Source organism: Onychomys torridus, chromosome 11 (genome assembly GCF_903995425.1).
Source record: "Onychomys torridus chromosome 11, mOncTor1.1, whole genome shotgun sequence".
Classification (NCBI taxonomy): domain Eukaryota; kingdom Metazoa; phylum Chordata; class Mammalia; order Rodentia; family Cricetidae; genus Onychomys; species Onychomys torridus.
The window spans coordinates 64,773,617-64,795,438 of NC_050453.1; the positions used below are offsets into that span (position 1 = coordinate 64,773,617).

The window sequence follows — 21,822 nt, forward strand, 5'->3', positions numbered from 1 at the left end:
AACAATTTGTATCTTTAACATCCACAAATGAGACCATTCAAGTTTAATTTTCTGGGGTTAGATTATCAGACTCAGTATAACATTTTCTTTTCCTTTTGGAGGGGACAAATTTCATTTTGTAGTCCTAGCTGGCCTGGAACTTTATCAGAAGAAGAAGAAGAAAGAAAAAAGAAAGATAGGGGGCTGGAGAGATGGCTCAGAGGTTAAGAGGACTGGCTGCTCTTCAGGAGGTCCTGAGTTCAATTCCCAGCAACCATGTGGTGGCTCACAACCATCTGTAATGAGATCTGGTGCCTCTTCTGGCCTGCAAGCATACATGCAGGCAGAGCACTGTATACATATTAAATCTTAAAAAAAGAAAGAAAGAAAATACACACACACACACACACACACACACACACACACACTGATGGCTAATCTTGATTGTCAACTTGTCTACTAGAATCGACTAAATCAACTAAAACCCAAGCAGCTGGGCACACCTATGAAGGATTTTCTTGATTGGATCTGTGAGGTGAGGAGACCTACCTTAAATCTGAATCATTTGTAATCAGAAGACCTACCCAAAGACAGTCACAAGCCTTTAATTCCAGCACTTAGGAGTCAGGGGCAGGCCAGTGTCTAAGTTAGAGGCCACCCTGGTCTACAGAGCGAATTCCAGGACAGCCAGAGTTACACAAAAAAACCCTGAAAAAAGAAATATGGCCCACCCTAAATGGACCACACACACTTTGTGTGTGTGTGTGTGTGTGTGTGTGTGTGTGTGTGTCTGGACCACACCTTCTAATGGCAGCCTACCTAAAATGACCCAGAAGAAGGAAGCCTTTTGATTTTGACCTGCTTGTCCTCACTTTCACTGGCAAGTTTATCTGTCCTGCTGCTGAGGCATTACTTCAGTGATCTTAGAACACACGATGAAGACCAGCCTAGACATCAGTAGTTCAGTTGTAGACTGAACCACTACTGGATTCTTGGCCTCTTTGTTGGGAGACAGGCACTGCTGAACCAGCTGGACCACAGCCTGTACACTAATCTTAATAAATCATAGATATCATTCTATCGGTTTTGTTTCACTAGAAATTCCCAATACTCACACAGTGAAGGCTACATTTGGAATTGTGAAGGACTGAGGCATACAAGGCTTCAAGTCTTTAACATCCTTTGGTTAGATAATAGCCTCAATTGCAGATCTCTGTAGTATATACCTTAATAGCAAGTTGGGGAGGAAAGAGTTTATTAAGCTTACACCTCAGCATTGCTGTTCATGACTGAAGGAAGTCAGGATAGGAACTCAAACAGGGCAGGATCCCAGGGGACAGGAGCTGATGCAGAGGCCATGGAAGGTTGCTGCTTACTGCTCAGCTGCTTGCTTTCTTTTTTTCTTTTTCTCTCTTTTTTTTTTTTTTTAAGATTTATTGATTATGTATACAGTATTCTGCCTGCATGTGTCCCTGCAGGCCAGAAGAGGGCGCCAGATCTCATTACAGATGGTTGTGAGCCACCATGTGGTTGCTGGGAATTGAACTCAGGACCTCTGGAAGCGCAGCCAGTGCTCTTAACCTCTGAGCCATCTCTCCAGCCCCGAATTGTTTTTCTTTATTCAATGGCCAGCCTGGTCTCCAAAGCGATTTCCAGTTAAGGCGCAAAACTATACAGAGAAACCCTGTCTCAAAAAACAAAACAAAACAAACAAACAAAAAAAGTCTACATAAGCTCTGGAGAAAAAAAGGAGGGAGAGTAGAGAGAGAGAAAGAGAAAGGAAGGAAGGAAGGAAAGAAACGAAAGGGGTTGGGGAGGCTAAAAAATCCACCACGACGTAGCTGCAAACAACTTTCCAGCTGCAGAAACCAAAACAACCTGAGGGTGGGCGAGACGACACGGCGCATGCGCAAAAAGCTCCACCGAGTCTGCCTGTGGCGCGAAATTCGCGTGTGGTGGGCGGGGCTCTGGACGGAACCGCCATTGATTGGGCAGGTTTGGCGCGAAGTACCCCAGCTCCTGCTCCATGATTGGCTGGGGCGAGGGGGCGGGGCTTGGCGGAGGCGCGCGCGAAGCGGCCGCGCGGAAGCAGCGCCGCGTGAAGCCTGCGTCCGGGTGGTCCCTCCTCTGCCGCGGCCTCTCTTCCGCGGTGGTCCTCCCGCAGTGGTTCCGACTCTCAGCGCTGCCATGGACCTCGCGGCGGCCGCCGAGCCCGGCGCCGGAAGCCAGCACCCGGAGGTGCGCGACGAGGTGGCCGAGAAATGCCAGAAGCTGTTCCTAGACTTCCTGGAAGAGTGAGTGGCCTCCGGGGGTGCTAGAGGGCCTGGCGGAGCCTGGGGCCCCGGGTGCTCGGGGCCGGGGAGGGATGGAGCCTGTCCGGACGGGAATCCAAAGCCGCGTCGAGCCCTTTCCCCCACCCTCGTGCCCCCTGCGTCGTGCTTTGCTTCTTTCTCTTGCTTTCCTGGGCAAGGTCTCCTCGAACTCGCCGCGTAGCCAGAGGTGATTTCGATGGAGCGCCCTGCCTGCCCCCACTTCGCGAGTGCTGGGGTGACAGACGGGCGTCGCCGTGCCCGGCGGATGCGACGCTGGGACTAGAACCCAGCCCTGCTATCTTACTTCAGTGCTCACGTCACAGCCCAGCGAGGCCAGGGTTTGGGGGGGACCTGTGACCTCTAGGGTAGGGTTGGGCACACAGCCGGGTACTGGGAGCTTGTAGAGTGTGCAGTCTGCGAGCCTGGGACGCCCCGTGTTGGAGAAAGCTCTAGCTGGAGCCTGTGGCTCGGTCACGGCACAACGGAGTGAGTTCTGCCCTGTTTGATGAAAGAACTGTTCTGGACATCTGCCTCCCTCCATTTCCCCTTCCCTGCCATCCTCTAGGGTCCCGGACTCATAGCTTCCACCCCTTGGCTTACGTCGATCAGCAGCTACATACTAGTGCGTTCCTGACTCTTCTGCCTCCAGTATGTGGTGCGAACACATTGACTTGGCTTACACAATTCTTGTATTTATTTTTATTTTAGGGTTATGCCAGTATGTAACAAAAACCTACTGGTTTGACCTTTTGGAGGTGTGTGGGAAAAGTAGCATCTTGAAATGCCTTTCAACCTGTTGTATCCCTGTCGTCCTTGTTGGAAACTCATCTTTCCACACAGACTCTACCTGTGTTTCATGCGCTCCTTTGCTAGCCTCCCGACAGCTGCCACACTTACATCCCTGAATTGGATGATTATAGATGCCTTGTGTGCGGGGCTAATTTTGCTAGACAGCTTATTGCAGTCAGAAGTTTCTTTGTAAGGCAGAGTAAAATTACATGGCATGTATATACCTACCACATATTGCTTACCCATTCATCTTCCTTTTGGCTACTTGAATAATACTGCTATCTTATGAAATTCTACTATACTTAAAACTGATTTAAATTCATTTTCCTACTTTTGGTAATGCTCCTGGTGCAGTCAGTACAACTGCTCATACTTCACAACCCAACTCAGGACTCTTGAAAAGTATAAACCAGAGGTTCTCAACACCTTGGGAATAATCAGATTACCATTCATACCAGTAGCGAAATTGCAGTTATGTAGTAGCAATGAAATAAATTTTATGGTTGGGGATCACCACAACATAAGGAACTGTATTAAACAGTGGCAGCATTAGTAAGGTTAAGAACCATTGCTATAAACCTTTGAGGCAATAGGCAGTAGCTGCTTCTTCCCCTGTGAGGGCAGTAAGCCTGTTTTCCAGGGGCTTTCTCCTGTCAGCTCTGGCCTTCGCAGCCCTCTGGCCATCATACATCTCACAAAGGTATTGGAAAGGTTCTGCAGATAATAAAAGTGCCCTCCCTGGGTGATGGCACACCTCTAATCAGCAGAGACAGGTGGATCTCAGAGTGTAAGGCCAGCCTGGTCTACAGAACAAGTTCCAGGACAGCCAGGGCTACACAGAGAAACCTTCCATGTCTCGAAAACAAAAACAAAAAAGTGCCTTTACCTTTACTTGATAGCTAAGTGTCGAAGCTAAGCATAAACGAGACTTTGTTTTTAAAAACCAGCTTCCTTTCACAGAAGCAGCTTTGTTTTTGTTCACAGAATGAGGTCTACTTTTTTTCTTTTTAATTTTGTTGTGTTTTCCCAGTCAGGCTCTCTGTCTGTAGCCCCGGATATCCTAGAACTCACTCTATAGACCAGGCTGGCATCAAACTCAGAAATCCCCCTGTCTCTGCCTCCCGAGGGCTGGGTCTACAGGTGTGCACCACCACCACCCGGCTACTTTTAAATTTTCTATTAGTTTCATTCTCCAAAACCACCATCAGCTACCATCGGTGGTTAAACCATCTGCTTCGTTTTTGGTTGCCTGCTTGTTCTCTTAAGGAACCCAGGGCCTTATGCATGCTAGACAAGCATTCTGCCACTGAACTCTATCTCCAGCATCCACCCCTTTTATTTATTTACTTGACAGGGTCTTACTGTGTTGCCATGGCTGTCTGGAATTGACAGAAATAATTCTGTGTGCTGGGATTAAAGGAGTACACCATTGCACACAGCTCCCTAGGCCTTTTTTGACTTCTTTATTTTGAAAAAAATTCCCTCTAAGTTGCTCAGATGGTCCTTGAACTTCCAATTTTCCACCTTTAGCCTCTCCAGTAATTAGTATTACAGGCCTGCACCACCAAGCCCTGCCACTTGTTTTTCATAAATTTAACTTTTAATGGCTTTCAGCGAAGAATTCCAATGCCACCTCTTACATATTTGAATCTTTATTATAGATGTTCCTTTATGCATAGTTGGCTTATTTTTCTGGCACTTCTCATCAATAGAAATATTCTTTATTGTTTGTGTCTTGTCTCCTAAGAATGCTAACCTGGCCTTTTCTGTGCCATTAGGTATCACATGTAATGCTTTATATTTATACTTGGATTATGTCTAAAATAAATATTTTAGAAGAATTTGAGCCTGATATAGTTAGAAGAAAAATTTAATTTTGCCCAAAACCTGATCTGCATAGAATGTGAAAATAGCAGAAAATAAATCTGTATGATAGTCTACTTTGCCTTTGGTTGGGAGATCACCTTCACTTCATGTGTTTACATTTTCTTGGCATCTTTAACAGTGATACCTCATTTCTATTCGGGGTGTTTGTTTTGCTTGCTTTAAATTTTTTTTTGTGATATTGGAGATTAGATCTAAGGCTTCATGCGTGCCAGGCAAAGCACTCTAGCACTGAACTCAGTTCCTGGCCTCTTTATTCTGCTTCTTAAATTATGATTAATAGAAATTTAATACTTCGATTTTTTTAACTCTGTTTCTTAACTGTCTGATCTTAATTATACATAATAATTTTTAAAAACCTGTTGTTTAGAAAATATTAAATCATTCAGGAGGTCAAGTGTATCTCTGCGAGCCAGTCTGGTCCACAGAGCGAGTTCCAGGACAGCCGGGACTATGCACAGACACTTTGTCTTGGGGAAAAAAAAGAGTTTAGAAAAGTAAATAATTTGCCCCAAGTCCTGGAAATACTGAATGTGGACGTCTCTGATCCTAAAGCTGATGCCCATTAACCAGTATACCAAGTTACCTAGTGTCCAGATTCTTTTTTTACTGCTTAGTTCCTGTTTAATGTGACTTTGTTCTGCAGGTTCCAGGGTAGTGATGGAGAAATTAAATACTTGCAGTTTGCAGAGGAGCTGATTCGTCCTGAAAGGAACACACTGGTCGTGAGTTTTGCAGACCTGGAACAATTTAACCAACAACTTTCTACCACCGTTCAGGAAGAGTTCTATAGGTAAGAGAGAGCGTGTGCATGTTCTCTTTGAGAAGACGTGAAGCCTGCATGTGTTCCTTTGTAAGGAAGAAGGGCAGCGCCACAGTTCTTCCTTCTAAGGAGAGGCCCTTTGCTACAAGTGGTCCTGTTAATGCTGGTGTATCTTTTCTTTTCTTTCTTTCTTTTTTTTTTTCTCCCGAGACAGGGTTTCTCTGTGTAGCTTTACGCCTTTCCTGGAACTCGCTTTGGAGACCAGGCTGTCCTCGAACTCACAGAGATCCACCTGCCTCTGCCTCCCGAGTGCTGGGATCACAGGCGTGCACCACCACCGCCCGGCATTGCTGGTGTATCTTTAACTTAGGCCTCTGTGGAGCTGGGTTTCCTCATATCAGATGTTTAAAAAACAGTTACTTTATATAGTTTTCCCAAGAAGAAAACGCTCACTTCGTGTCATGCTGCTGTTCTATTATGCACTCACTCTCCCCCCTCCTTTTGGTTTCTCAAGGCAGGGTTTCTCTGCATAGCCCAGGCTGTCCTGGAACTTGCTCTGTAGACCAGGATGGCCTTGAACTCATAGAAATCCACCTGCCTTTACCTCCCAAGTGCTGGGATTACAGGCGTGCACTGCCACTGCCCCTCTATTGCTTTCTCATTGTGTTTGATCTTTACCTATCCTTGCTCACTCCTGGAATAGGTACTTGGAGTAACTGTCTACTAAGTCCTGGTTTTGCACCGAGGACATTACTTTTTCAGACAGGGTCTCACTGTGGTGCTGCCCAGATTGACCTTGAACTCGTGGCTGGAGATATTGCCTCAGCTTCCTGGATAGCTGAAATCACAAGTGTACACCACTACTTAAGAGGTCTTGATAGCAATAATGTTGTAGTTGTTTTGTTAAAAGTTTTAATTATTTTTCTGGTTATGGAAGTAATGTGTTGTCTCTTTTAAAGTTTTTTTTTTTTTTTTTTTTTTTTTTTTTTTAAATTTTCAATACAGGATTTTTCTGTGAAACAGTCCTGGCTATCTTAGAACTCTCTATGTAAACCAGGCTGCCCTCAAATTCAGAGAGATCCACCTGCCTCTGCCTCCCAAGTGCTGGGATTAAAGGCGTGTGTCACCACTGCCTGGCCTTGTTTTTTTTTTTTGTTTTAAGACAGGGTTTCATTATACCCTGGTTGGTCTTGAACTTGTTTTGTAGGCCAACTGGCCTCAAACTCAGATCTCCCTGTCTCTGCCTCCCAAGTACTGGGGTCACATTCCAGCATAGCTTGAGTGTTTTAGGGGTAGAAATAACTTCAGCTCATTTTGTTTGTAACTATGTATGACAAAAAAATAAAATAAAAACAAAACAGCTTTGTTGCTGGGTGGTGGCGGCACACGCCTTTAATCCCAGCACTCGGAAGGCAGAAACAGGTGGATCTCTGTGAGTTTAAGGCCAGCCTGGGCTACAGAGTGAGATCCAGGACAGCCAGAGCTGTTACAGAGAAACCCTGTCTCAGAAAACAAAACAAAACAACAGTTTGTTCACAAATAATGATCTACTTTGTTCTAAATAAATGCTTGTATAAATACGGATTTTTGTCAATAGTTAGGAGAGAAGACACAGATTAGGAGACATGGTCCTGTTTTCATGGTGGATTGGAAGTTGGGGAGTCTAAAGTGTTTTAGTCATAGCTGACTGAAGAAAGGTTGGAACTGGGCAGATGGCTCCATGGCTGAACGTGCTTACTGCATAGCACTAGGCTCAGAGTTTACTTCCCAGTGCCCACACAAACTAGAGTGGTGGTAATAATTGTGACACCACCATCACCACCCCCCAGGCTGGGAACAGAGACGGCAATCCTGTGCCTGCTGGCTAGCCAGTCTAGCTAATCAGTGAGAGACCATGTACAAAACATGTTGCAGGAAGACACCTAGTGCTGCTCTCTGGCTTCAGGTGTTTTCATGGGTACGCATACCCATATACACAGCAGCGGGGTTTATTATAGAAGCAAGCAGCTGTCTTTTGTGACCATGTGGGATGCCGTATTCTCAAAGCTGACAAACATGAAAAGGAAGGCGGGCTTGGTAAGTGTAAGTTGTCACTGGTCCTGTTTGTTTTTCAGAGTCTATCCTTACCTGTGTCGAGCCTTGAAGACCTTTGTCAAAGACCGAAAGGAGATCCCTTTTGCCAAGGATTTTTATATTGCATTCCAAGACCTACCTACTAGACACAAGTAAGGAAGGAATCTTTTGGGGATGAAAGGATCTATCATATCAGTACCACGTACTAGGCATTCAGAAATGGCTAATAGCTGGCTTTATATTATACAGACCACTCTTACATTGCTCAGTGTTCTCATCTGTCGTGTCTTTTTATCTTTTGGGGGGTTTGTTGTTGCCTTTTTTTAATGATTTATTTATTTGCTCTTTTTTAAAAAAAAATTATTCATTTATTTGTATTGGTGCATCTGTGTAAGGGTGTTGGATCCCCCAGAACTAGAATTACAGATAGTTGTAAGCTGCTGTGTGGGTACTGGGAATTGAACCCAGGTCCTGTGGAAGAGCAGGGCCATCTATCTCTCCAGCCCCTTTCATGTCTTTTGCTTTGAGTTTTCTACTTAAGTCAACAGTTAAAAAGACAGATTTGTTGCTGTAAGTTTTTATAAAGGTCAGGCCTTGAGCTGTGTAGCTCATGCTGGCTTCAAACTGCCAATCATTCAGTCTCTTCTTTGCATGTGCTGCTACACCCAGTTCAGATTGGTATTTTGAAGTGTGTAAACCTATTACCCAGAAAATTTAGATTGGAGAAACTTGTTTTCCCGTGGAGATAAGGCTGGGCAGTATGAAGTAAGGCAGATACTCAGTATTGTCATTTTTAAGGCATCTTTTAGGTAAACTGGGAGATAGCAAACTGAGGGGAGATTTGAGAACTAAGAATAGTTTGCAGAAATTCATGAGTAAGGTCAATAATTGGCACATGCCTAATCCCAGCACTCAGGCATCAGAGACATGTGATCTCTTTTGTGTTCAAGACCAGCTGGTCTACATAGTCTACATAGTGAGTTCTAAGTCAGCCAGAGATATGTAATGAAAGCCTGTTTCAAAAAAAGAAAAGAAAAAAGTAAAAGAAATTAATAGATTTTAGGGCTTTAATGAATGTTTAATCTCGGTATGTAGACCCACTGGACTTGAACTTACAGTGATTTTTTTTTTTTTTTTTTTTAACAGAGATTGACTGTTTCTGCTTCCCTAAGTACTAGAATTAAAGGCATATATCACTGGGGTTCAGAGAGTTGATACAAAGGTTCAGAGCACTGGCTGCTCTTCCAGGTTTAGTTCACAGAACCCCCATGGCAGCTCAAAGCTGTCTGTAACTCTAGTTTCAGGGCATCCAGTGTATTTGTGTGTGTGTGTGTGTGTGTGTGTGTGTGTGTGTGTGTGTGTGTGAGAGAGAGAGAGAGAGAGAGAGAGAGAGAGAGAGAGAGAGAATCCTAAGCATGTACAGTGCCCAAAGAGTGTTAGATCCCCTGGAGTGAGTTACATGTTGTGAACTGCCTGACATGGGTGCTTAGGAACTGAACTCAGATCTTCTCAAAGAGCAGCAAGTACTCTTAACCACTGAGTTCTTCAGTCCTGAAACAGTATTTTTCACTGAGCATGAGATGGCCCTCCATCTAGGCTGGCTGGCCAACAAACACCCAAAATCTGCCGGTTCACCCCTTCAGTGACATGCTGTGGTTTTAGATGCATGTCAAGGCACCTAGCTTTTTTATTTTTTCAGTCTTTTAATCTTTCATATTCATATTTATTTATTTATGTTTTTTTCAGGACAGAGTTTATGTCTAGCTGTCCTGGAACTCACTCTGTAGATCACGCTGGCCTCAAACTCAAATATCCAACTGCCTCTGCCTCCTGAGTGCTGGGACTAAAGGTGTATGCCAACACTGCCCAGCTCATTTTTATTTTTGTTATGAATTTGTGTTACATAAATTAGCAGTGGGCCTTCTGACCAAACCATTCTTTAGGAGATTCTATGGAATAATTTGTCTCCCGTCTTTTAAAGCATGTTTATCATTAATCATGCTTAATAAAAACAGAAATTTTGGAATGGAAGGATGACTCAACAGGTAAGAGTATGAACTGCTGTTTGCAGAGGACCTGAATTTGGTTTCCAACACTAGTATCAGGAGACCCACAACTGCCTTTAACTCTAGGAGGATTTAGTGTCTCTGGCCTTTGAAAGCACTTGCCCTCTCATGGACATATCCACACAGAGGAGACACACTCATACATAATTTTAAAAACTTAAACATTTCTTAGGTTTTCCTGCTTAGAAGATGGGAAGTGGAAGCGGGCTAGGGTTGTAGCTCAGTGTTAGGTCCTAGGTTCAGTCCCCAGAACTGAAGGAAAAGAAAGATGGATATCTATTAATGTGACTCTTGTCTTCAAACAGGATCCGTGAGCTCACTTCATCCAGGATTGGGCTGCTCACCCGCATCAGTGGGCAGGTGGTGCGCACTCATCCAGTTCACCCTGAGCTTGTGAGTGGAACTTTCCTGTGCCTGGACTGTCAAACAGTGATCAAGGACGTAGAACAGCAGTTCAAATACACACAGCCGAATATCTGCCGAAATCCAGTGTGTGCCAACAGGAAGAGGTTCCTGCTAGACACTAATAAATCAAGATTTGTTGATTTTCAAAAGGTATTTACTTCTGTTTAGATCAAATAGTACAGTAGATCAGATTCACTGCTCATACTTTTTTTTGTTCTTTGTGATAACTCAATTTAGATGTCAGGTTTTGGGGGGGGGGGTGTTTGTTTTTGTTTTTCAAGACAGGGTTTCTCCTGTAGCTTTGGATCCTGTCCTGGAACTCACTCTGTAGCCCAGGCTGGCCTCAAACTCACAGAGATCCACCTGGCTCTGCCTCCCGAGTGCTGGGATTACAGGTGTGCGCCACCACCGCCTGGCATATGAATTTTTTTTTTTTTTTTTTTTTTTTTTTTAAAGAAAACATCTGTATGTAATGTTAATGTATAGAGGTGGGCGCTTTCAAATTTTTCTTTGAGAAGTTTAAGGAGGGTGTGACAGTCATTTTGAAAACAATTGTTTTAAAGTAAAAGGTAAAAGTTTTTTGGGGTTTGATTTTGTTTTGTTGAGGCCGGTTCTCATGTAGCTCAGACAGGTCTTAAACTCACAGCTTAGCCAAGGATGACCTGATCCTCCTGCCTCCCTCCCGAGTGCTGGGATTACAGGCCTGCACCAACACACCCAGTTAAAAGTGAAGGCTTTCTGGGGGTGGGGCAGTTCCGAAACAAGGTTTCTCTATAGAACAGTCCTGGCTGTCCCGGAACTCACTCTGTAGACAAGGCTGGCCTCAAACTCACAGAGACCTACCTGCCTTTGTCTCTTGAGTGCTGGGATTAAAGGTGTGAACCACCACTGCTCAGCAAAAGTGAAGTTTTTGAAGATTTGTTTTTATCTTACCTATATGAATGGTTTTTGTTTGTTGGTTTGTATGTATGTGTGCCACATGCATGTAGTACCCACAGAGGCCAGAAGAGGGTGTCAGGTTCTGTGTTACAGGAATTATAGACTGTCTTAGGTTCTGTTGCTGTGATAAACATCATGACCAAAAGCAACTTGGGGAGGAGAGGGTTTATTTCAGCTTATAGTTGTAGTGCATCATAAAAGGAAGTTAAGACAGAACCTAGAAGCAGGTACTGAAGCGGAGGGCATAGAACAGTGTGGTTCTCAACCTGTGGGTCATGACCTCCTTGGGAAGGGTGAAATGACCCTTTCATGGGGTTGCTTAAGACCATCAGAAAACAGATATTTCCTTACAGTTCATAACAGTAGCAGAAATACAGTTATAAAATAGCAACAAACATAATGTTATGGTTGGGGGTCACCACAGCATGAGGAACTGTATTAAAGGGTCGAAGCATTAGAAAGGTTAAGAACCACTGCCATAGAGTAATGTTGCTTACTGTTTTCCAAGGCTTGGTCATCCTCCTTCTATAACCCAAGACCACCTGCCCAGGGGTGGCCCAACCCACTGTAGTCTGGGCATTCCCAGATCTTGATCTAGAAAATGCCCCTGCAAGCTAGAATGATACAGACATTTTTCTAATTGAGGAACCCTCTTCCCAAATAGCTCTTGCTTGTGCTAAAATGACACCAGGATGTAGATGGTTGTAAGCCTCCATGTGGGTGCTAGCAATCAAATTCTGGTCTCCTGCAAAAACAGTGTTCTTAACTATTGACCCATCTCTCCAACCCCAGTAGATTCATCTCTTAACCAGTTGAGCTTAACTACTGGACCGTCTCCTCAGCACCAGTAGATGTAATTGCTTCCCCCCATGACAGGGTTTCCCTGTGTAACATCCCTGGCTGTCCTGGAACTCGCTTTGTAGACCAAGCTGGCCTCCAACTCAGAGCTGCCTCTGCCTCCCAAATGCTGGGATTAAAGGGTGTGCCACCACCGCCCGGCGTTAGATGTAATTGCTTAGCTAGTTGAACTCTTTGACTAAAAGTTTTAGGACACAATTTTTATTCATTTGTTTTTATGCATATGGGTGTTTTCCTTATATGTATTGTAGTGCCTATAGAGGCCAGGAGAGGGCATTGGCGCCTCTGGGATTGGAGTTATTGATGGTTGTGACCCTTCATATGGGTGCTAGGAATTAAATCCAAGTCCTCTGGAAGAGCAGCCAGTGATCCTAACTGCTGAGACATCTCTCCAGCTCCTGGTACAGCTTAAATGAATATTGATACATGTCAAAGTCTCCAGGACAGGGCCTGTGGAGATAGTTTAGTTGTAACATGTTTGTCACACAAACCTGTATTTGATCCCTGGCACCCTGTAAAAGGCCAAATGTAGTGGCATGTACTTGGAATTGGAACTCTGTGCAGGGAAGGCAGAGACAGCCAGATCCCTAAAGCCAGTTGGTCAACCAGCCTAGCCAAATTGTTGAGTTCCAGCAGTGAGACCCTGCCTTTAAAGAGGTGGGTGGTGCAGAGGATTGACGCCTGAGCTCGGCCCTGGCCTCCCTCTGCCCACGCAAGAGAGAAAAGTGTTGTCAGTTGTTTTTCACTCCTGTTTGGGGGCCACCACCCAGCTCCCAAATAAACCACACACAGAGGCTTATTCTTAGTTATGAATGCCCGGCCTTCGCTTGGCTTAGTTTCTTGCCACTATCTTTTGCCTCTGGGCTTTTCCCATTCTCTTACTTTTGTAAGTCTTACTCTTTTCATTCGGTGGGGCTGTGTAGCTGGGTGACTGGCTCCTGGAGTCCTCCTCCTCCTCTGGCTACTAGATCTCTTTTCCCAGAATTCTCCTTCTATATATTTTCTCTGCCTGCCAGCCCCACCTATCCTCTCTCTCTGCCTGCCAGCCCCACCTATCCTCTCTCCTGCCTTACCATTGGCCATTCAGCTCTTTATTAGACCATCAGGTGTTTTAGACAGGCACAGTAACACAGCTTCACAGAGTTAAACAAATGCAACGTAAACAAAAGTCACACCCCTTAAAATAATACTCTGTTACAGAAAAGTGTACACCCAGGCTGGGATGTGTGAGTATTTGTAGGTGTTGATTTCAGTCGTACAGCGTATGAAGGCATCTCTTTCTTTTGCTGTTGGTGTAGGTTCGTATTCAAGAGACTCAAGCGGAACTTCCCCGAGGCAGTATCCCCCGAAGTTTAGAGGTCATCCTGAGAGCTGAAGCTGTGGAGTCAGCCCAAGCTGGTGACAAGTGTGACTTCACGGGGACACTGATAGTTGTGCCTGATGTCTCCAAGCTTAGTGTACCAGGTCAGTGATTTGTTACTCAGATTTAACCAGTGCTGGTCACCTGCTCCTTAGAATATCTGGCTTCTACCAATGAGGCTGAACATAGAAGTATGAAGAGATTAAAAAACTGATTTTTCTATGAAAGGTGCTGTTTCAATTTTGGCTTACTGGATATATTAGTTCTCTTTAGCACCTTTAGTATTTGAGCTGTGAAATACCTTCTCTCTTACTCTTAGGAGCACGTGCAGAGACTAACTCCCGAGTCAGCGGAGCTGATGGGTATGAGACAGAAGGCATTCGAGGGCTGCGGGCTCTTGGTGTCAGAGACCTGTCATACAGGCTGGTCTTCCTTGCCTGTTACGTTGCACCAACCAACCCCAGGGTAAGTCTTATTTTAACCTATTTATTTCTTTGTTTATCGTGCTAGGGATTAAGCACAGGGTCTTGTGCATGCTAGAAACGAATTGGACTATGTCCCTAACCCTAGTGGTGAGATTTATTAAGACAGCAGAGCTTGATAAAGCCCTTTGCTGAGCTCATTTTCATGTCAGTGATGACTTCCTATTATAGCTCAGAGTAACATAAAGCAATAGTAGCTTTTGTTTTCCTCACTGGACAAATGACAAGCTCTTACATATTGTAATTAACTGAAGCCTTGCTAGTTTAGGGACTATAGTCAAATCACAACTTTGACCTCTCGAGCACTTTCATTATAGTGAAATTTCTTTTCCTTTACATTGTCTTTGCTCTAATGTTTTTTCGGTTTGTTTTTCTTCCACCCCTCAGTTTGGAGGGAAAGAACTCAGAGATGAAGAACAGACAGCTGAGAGCATTAAGAACCAAATGACAGTGAAGGAATGGGAAAAGGTGTTTGAAATGAGTCAGGACAAAAACCTGTATCACAATCTCTGCACCAGCCTCTTCCCTACTATACATGGTGAGTGCTCCGTTCGTGACACAGACTTGCAATCGGTAGTAAAAGTGTCATGGGTGGGACTGGTTCAGGCATCTTCATGTTGGGACTGAAGATCACTGACTGCTTCCGGAGAACCTGGGTTTGATTCACAATACACCCACATAGTGGCTCACAGCTGTCTGTAACTCTAGGTCTAGGGGATTCAGTGCCTTCTGAGGGTACCAAGCCTGCATGTGGTACATAACACATACATGGCAGACAAAACACCAACACACTTCAAGTTGATATGTCAACAGAGGCTTTGGGTGCCCAAAAGGTAAACTGGGGTTCAAGCAACAGTTCATGCAGGGCTCAGATGACTTACACCTTAGTGCTAGTGGATTCCTTACCATGCGAGATATCCAGTGGGCAGGTCACTTAGCTCAGAACACAAGATCAGGGAGGAGACACTGTGCTCTTCTTGTGTCCTGATCTTGGAGCTACAGGCCTTTAATGCCACATAGTTATTTGTTAAAATTCAAGTCATGCTAGGTACCTGTATTCCCTGCCTTCAAGGAGGAGGCTGACCCAGGAGCATGCTTGTGGGCTCTATCTGTAGATTGTCTTTTTAAGAGTCACTAAATTCATGCCTACTTTGAAAGAGGGAAATTAAGTTCCATCTCCTTTATTTAAGACAAGTTCTCATTATGCAGTCTTGGCTGTTTTGGAACTATGTAGACCAGGCTAGCCTTGAACTCACAGGATCTGCCTGCCTCTGCCTTACAAGTGCTGGGATTAAAGGTGTGCACCACTGACCCCCGGCTTTTTTTTTTTTTTTTTTTTGAAGTTACCGTGTGTGTATATCATGCCAAGGGGGAGGCATATTGGAAAGTCAGAGGACAACTCTATAGAGTTGGTTCTTTTCTTGGTCTTTCACCAGTATCAAACTCTGGTCTTCTGGCTTATGAAGCCGGAACCTTTACCTGCTGGGCCATCTCACCATCCCCCTGAAAGATGAATTTTTATCTGGAGCTTTTCATTTCAGGCAATGATGAAGTGAAACGTGGTGTCTTACTGATGCTGTTTGGTGGTGTTCCTAAGACAACAGGGGAAGGGACCTCTCTTCGTGGGGACATAAATGTGTGCATTGTTGGTGACCCAAGTACGGCTAAGAGCCAGTTTCTCAAGTAAGTACCTGCAGCAGTACAGTGGGAGAAGCAGTGTGCGTGTGTGCGTGTGCGTGTGCGTGTGCGTGTGTGCGCGTGTGCGTGCGCGCACGCGCGCACTTATAGACCAGCCGTGCTCCCAGGAATGCCGTCTGGCAGTTGCTGCTTTTGAGACAAGTCTTCTAGCATGTGTCACTGAGCCCAGACTAGTTGATTTAAGTTTTCTGATTAAGTATTTCAAGTGTATCACAGGTTGAATTTTGTTTCATCTTTGATATGCTGGAGTTTTTTTGTTTTTTTGTTTTTTTCTTTTGTTTTTTTCTTTTTTTTTTCATTTTACATACCAACCCCAGTCCCCCCTTCTTCCCTTTCTTCCGCCTCCTCACCTCCCTCCCGCTCTACCCCCGTCCACTCCTCAGAGTGGGTAAGGCCTCCCATGGTAGTCAACAAAGTCTGGCATACCAAGTTGAAGGAGAGCCTAGCCCCTCCCCATTGTACCAAGGCTGAGCAAGGTATCCCACCACAGGGAATGGGCTCCAATAGGCCAGTTCATGCACCTGGGATAAGTCCGGGTCCTGCTTCCAGGGACCCCACAAACAGATCGAGTCACACTACTGTCACCCACATTCAGCGTGCCTAGTGCAGTCCCAGTGTAGGTTCCTGTTCTGTCAGTCCAGAGTCGGTGAGCTCCAACTAGCTCCGGTTGTTGAGTCCAGGGCCTTGTATATGCTACCTCTTGAGCAAGGTCCTCATCCCTAAGCTGAATTTTAGATTGAAAGTAATAGTTATGTTTAAAGTATTCTATTTTTCTATTACGCTGTGCTCTCAACCACGTTGTTACCAGTTAGGACAGTATTGTGTTTTACATGTGTGGTTTTGTTAGATCTTCTATTACTACATGTGCAGGTGCACACAGAACTCAGAAGACAACGTGTGGTAGAAGTTCAATCCTTCCTGGGGATTGAACTCAGGTCATCAGACTTGTCAGCAAGCACCTTTACCTATTAGTCATCTTGCTGGCCCTTCTTAGATCTTCTGTATAGTGTTTTCTAGCATCTTTATTGAAATGAAATTTATACATCATGACATTCACTCCTTTGTATTTTGCAGCTTGGTGCTTCTAGTATCAATAGGATTATAAGTTGAACTAAGTTTAGAATGTTACTGTTACATGGAGGGAAACCCTTTACTTAATTAGTGGTCACTCCTGCCCCTTATAGAAAGGAACAGTGTACTGCATTGTCCCGATGTGCATTTTTTAAATCGGCTGATATTTGGTCTTTAGAAATAAACTAGCACTTAGCATGAAGTCATGTTGGAACTTGCATCAGTATTTTGTTTCCTTCTCAGGCTAAATAATACACGACCATCACTTAGTGTTAGCCAGCCTCCATCACTGACTGATACCTAAGCAATAAGGTATCTAATACCTTGGTGGTGTTTATTTTATACATAATAAAGTAAACAACTTAAGGAAGGATTTACTTTTGTGTTTGTTTGGTTTGGTTTGGTTTTTTTGGGTTTTTTTTTTTTTTTTTTTTTTTTTTTTTTTTTTTTTTTGTTTTTTTGTTTTGTTGGTTGGTTTGGTTTGGTTTGGTTTGGTTTTTTTTTTTTGAGACAGGGTTTCTCTGTGTAGTTTTGTGCCTTTCCTGGAACTTGCTTTGGAGACTAGGCTGGCCTCGAACTCACAGAGATCCAACTGGCTCTGCCTCCTGAGTGCTGGGATTAAAGGCGTGCGCCACCACCACCTGGCAGGATTTACTTTTGACTTAGTTTCCGTCCGTAGTCACTTGGTTCCATTGTTCCTGGGGTGACAAGGAGACAGTCATGATGGAGAAAGCAAGCAGAGCTGCTCACCTCGTGGGAACTAGGAAGTGGGGGAAGACAGGAAAACAGGAGCCTTTCCAGGTACTCCATCAGTGGCCAATTTCTCCTAAATGCACAAATGCACCCCTTCCCCCATCTGTTTTCCACTACTTCTCAATAGTGCCGTCTATCATGAGTACCTTAAGTGATTCATCTGTTGATCAGATCAGATCCTCATAATCAAATCACTGGGAACCACCAGCTACATTCTAGGAGTCACTGTCCATTTATTAATCAATCAACTTTTGTGTTGTTTCTGTCATACACACACACACACACACACACACACACACACACACACACACACACACACACACACACACACACACACACACACACACACACACACACACACACACATTACAATCAAATGAGCTTTATCCCGGATAGACAAGGTTGGTTCAACATCTGTAAATCAGTAAATGCAATATACCATGTAAACAAACTCACAGAAACCACATAATCATCTCAAATGATGCTAAAAGGCATTTGACAAAGTTCAACATGCCCATATGACCAAAGTTCTAGAGACACTAAGAATAGATGAAACATACCTCAAAATAATAAAGACTATGCACAATAAACCGATAGCCAACATTATTAAATGGAGACAAACTGAGAGCATTTCCTCTAAAATCAGGAACAAGACAAAGATGTCCACTCTCCCCTCTGTTATTTGACATGGTACTCAAAGCCTTAGTTGTAGGGATGGGACAAGAGAATGACATGAAAGGGCTAACAATAGGAAAGGAAGAAGTCACACAATTCCTATTTGCAAATGACATGATTCTTCACATAGAAGATCTAATTGAATCATGGGGAAAACCTACAGGCCTGATAAACACTACAGTATAGTTGCAGGATGCAAAATAAATATTTTCTTTAGAGCTGAGTAGTAAATCTATATTTGTCTTAGGAGCTGAGTGGTATATATGTAACCACCAGCTACATTCTAGGAATCACTGTCCATTTATTAATCAATCAACATTTGAGTTATTTCTGCCTTCGCTTTTATGCTTAGTGCTTACATAGTGGCTTATAGAAAGGTTTTGGTTTTTTCTATCCCTTTTTGTTTGCAGGAGCAGGTGGTGGTGGTGTTTGTTTTATACATAATGAATTGGTGGACCTTTCAGTTGCTTCCATTCTGCCCTGTTGTAATAGAAATACTTCTATGAAAGTTGTTATACTGAGTATCAAAAACTCTGCTTTGTTTTGAGACAGGGTCTTGCTATACATCCCAGGATGGTCTCATACTTGGTTTAAGAAGCCAAAGGAGATAGAATTTATCCTGTTTCAAAACAAAGCAGAGAAGCAGAGTTTTTCTCCTGTCAAGTGATATTATTGGGACAGGTAGTGTGTTGATGTGTTAATGAATCTTTGTGTACTGTTCTTGAACAGGCATGTGGATGAGTTCAGCCCCAGAGCTGTCTATACCAGTGGCAAAGCCTCCAGTGCCGCTGGCTTAACAGCAGCTGTGGTGAGGGATGAAGAATCTCATGAATTTGTCATTGAGGCTGGAGCGTTGATGCTGGCTGATAATGTAAGGACATTATACACTGTTGGACAGTCAGGATACCCTCTGACCTACCAATAAAGATCTATAGTTGTGGGTTTTTTTGTTTGTTGGTTGGTTTAAGATTTATGTATTTATTACGTCTACAGTGTTCTGTCTGCATGTATGTCTGCAGGCCAAAAGAGAACTCCAGATCTCATTACAGATGGTTGTGAGCCACCATGTGGGTGCTGGGAATTGAACTCAGGTCCTCTGGAAGAGCAGTCAGTGCTCTTAACCTCTGAGCCATCTCTCCAGCCCCAGATCGATAGTTTTTATTAATATGTTACTCAGTTTTATCAATCTACTTTGAATTGAAACTGTCATTAAGTTTTGTTGGTTTGGGATTTTTTGTTTGTTTGTTTTTGTTTGTTTGTTTGTAGCTCTGGCTGTTCTGGAACTCAGGTGTGTGCCACTACACCCGGCTGAAACTGTTGTTAGTTGACACTTACACTTTCTGAGCATCCCTAGAATGTGTTGGTTGCTTTGACTAGACATCTCAGTTTGTTACTTTGCAGACTCTTAACATCCCTTAATAGATCCATCCATGGATACATAGTGTATTACATACATATTTGGCAAAGATCAGTTCTTTGTGAGTATGCAAGCTTATATTCATTGTAGTACTCCTTCACTCTTCACTTTCCCGGACTAAAATGAGCAGTTGAACCAGAGTCCGGCTATGTTTGTGCTGGCCTGGAGCTCCCAGAGATCTACTGCCTCTGCATTCCACAGAGGTGTGCACCGTTACACCCAGCCCAAGTTTCTTGATGCTGAGGTTTAATTGTTGAGAAGAGTACATTGTCTGCATATTAATAGTTTTGCTCTTAGTTTAAGTGAGTCACATGAGATTCCCTTCTAGCTCTTTGTTCTGTTGGACAGTCTTGCCTAAACAGGAACTAAGAATGTTTACATCCTGTCTTCCATTTGCCTAGGAAATGGAAAGGTCTCTGGTAGGAAACTGAGTTTATCATTTTACATCTGTTTTTACAAGGCAGTTTTTCTGCTTTCCTCACACAAGCTAGGCAAGTAACTTCTATACCACCAAGCTGTATCTCCAGCCCTTAATGTTAGATCTGTTTGGTTACAGGGTGTCTGTTGTATTGATGAATTTGATAAGATGGACATGCGGGACCAAGTCGCTATTCATGAAGCTATGGAGCAGCAGACCATATCAATCACTAAAGCAGGAGTGAAGGTGTGTATCCCTTAGCCATGCAGATTGGTATGTTAGAGAACCACCTGGTGAAATACGTTGTTTCAATGTGTAGTAATGCTCATCTAAAATGTAAAACACAGTTGTTATAGAGGGTCTAGCGCACATATATTGCTGTGATAGAAAGTAATTATACTGGTGTAATTTTTATCATTTCTTAGTTTCTCAAAAATTTAAAGCTTTAGAAATGTTTATTGGGGGAGGGGTGCCATGGCATGCATGTGACAGAAGACAACTTTGTGGATTTGGTTCTTCCATCTTTACATGAGTTTCAAGGGATCACACTCAGGCCACCAGGCTTTCATAGAAGGGGCTTTTACCTGCTGGGCTGTCTTGCCTGCTGTGTTTAGCAAAATTTTCATAAACAAAACTTGCATTCTTTGATAAACATGCTTATTATAACAAATAGCGATTGGTTCCAGTTCACAAAAACACTCAAAGATCAACAGATAACCTAATGAAAATAACTAATTACCATATTATGACCAACATTAGAGAGAATCTTATTAAAAGTAGTAGGTTTGGTGGTCGGATGGATGGCTCAGCAGTTAAGAGCATGTACTGTTCTTGCAGAAGACCCCAGTTCAGTTCCCAGAACTCACAGTGGACAGTTTAGCTCCAGGGATTCCAGCATCCTCTTCTGGCTCCTGCAGGGTCTGCGTGCACACGCACTTACACACAGAGACAGAAATGCATATACGTAATTTTAAAACAAACTCTTTTAAAAGTCTGAAAGAAAGTAAGTTAAATTCTTAAAGTAATACACTACTATATAAATTTAAGCGAGATCTTCCCCTACAACTCCTAGCACAATGGCTATCTGGGAATACCTTAAACCTAGATAAGCATGTACATACAGTTCTTTCCTCCTTTAACATCATAGTTTTGTTAGCGATCTTCCTATAGTCGTAGCACCTACTAGGTCAGTTGTGACTTACTAGTCCATGGCATTCAACTGCATAAACCATATATTGGGTGGGCCGTTTTCAGTCTTGTGTGTCACAAGATACAGTTATTGTAGTCAACTGAGTACCGCCTGTATCTAGTTAACAAGGTAAATTCCTAGCAGAATACTGGCTAAGGGACTCATGAGAGATTACATCACCAATGTAGAAGAGCCTAGTGTGCTGTGTTATCATACTTGAGTTTTGATGATTCAGTAGGTAAAAAAGCTTCCTCCTTTTTGTTGTGGAATAGAATATTTGTTTAATTATATAAAGATATATTGCAATTGTTTATGCTGTATTTGTTTAACTATGTAAAGATGTGTTGTATTTATTTGTTTTACTTTACCTGCCTAAGGTACCTGTTTTGTTTAATAAAAAGGTAGGCGGGGCTGGCAGGCAAAGAGAATTGGTAGGAGGAGAAATCTAGGCTTGAGGAAGACGCCAGGGGCCAGCCAGCCAGGCAGCCGACAGACAGACAGACAGACAGACAGACGTGGGAAGCAGGAAAGTAGGACATACAGAATGAAAGAAAGGTAAAAAGCCCCCAAGACAAAACGTAGATGAAGAGAAATAGGTTAAAATAACCTGCTACACCTTTTGCTTCCTTTTAGTTAATTTCAGGAGACAGAACTTTCCCTTGTATCTATATTGACCAGTTTGGGTTTGTTC

The 21,822-nt window shown here is 43.5% G+C and overlaps 1 protein-coding gene across 1 annotated transcript in view; it reads left to right on the plus strand.

Moving 5' to 3' along the window:
- The first annotated feature begins 2,030 nt into the window (after window positions 1-2,030).
- Window positions 2,031-21,822, plus strand: part of Mcm6 (minichromosome maintenance complex component 6) — a 30,390-nt gene continuing 10,598 nt past the window's right edge. Inside the window, exons 1-10 of the mRNA XM_036202937.1 lie at window positions 2,031-2,273; window positions 5,611-5,757; window positions 7,842-7,952; window positions 10,172-10,421; window positions 13,367-13,532; window positions 13,748-13,893; window positions 14,298-14,448; window positions 15,452-15,593; window positions 18,837-18,978; window positions 20,081-20,188. Coding sequence (XP_036058830.1) covers window positions 2,167-2,273; window positions 5,611-5,757; window positions 7,842-7,952; window positions 10,172-10,421; window positions 13,367-13,532; window positions 13,748-13,893; window positions 14,298-14,448; window positions 15,452-15,593; window positions 18,837-18,978; window positions 20,081-20,188 — 1,470 coding nt within the window. The 5' untranslated portion in view covers window positions 2,031-2,166. The remainder of the gene's footprint in view (window positions 2,274-5,610; window positions 5,758-7,841; window positions 7,953-10,171; window positions 10,422-13,366; window positions 13,533-13,747; window positions 13,894-14,297; window positions 14,449-15,451; window positions 15,594-18,836; window positions 18,979-20,080; window positions 20,189-21,822) is intronic.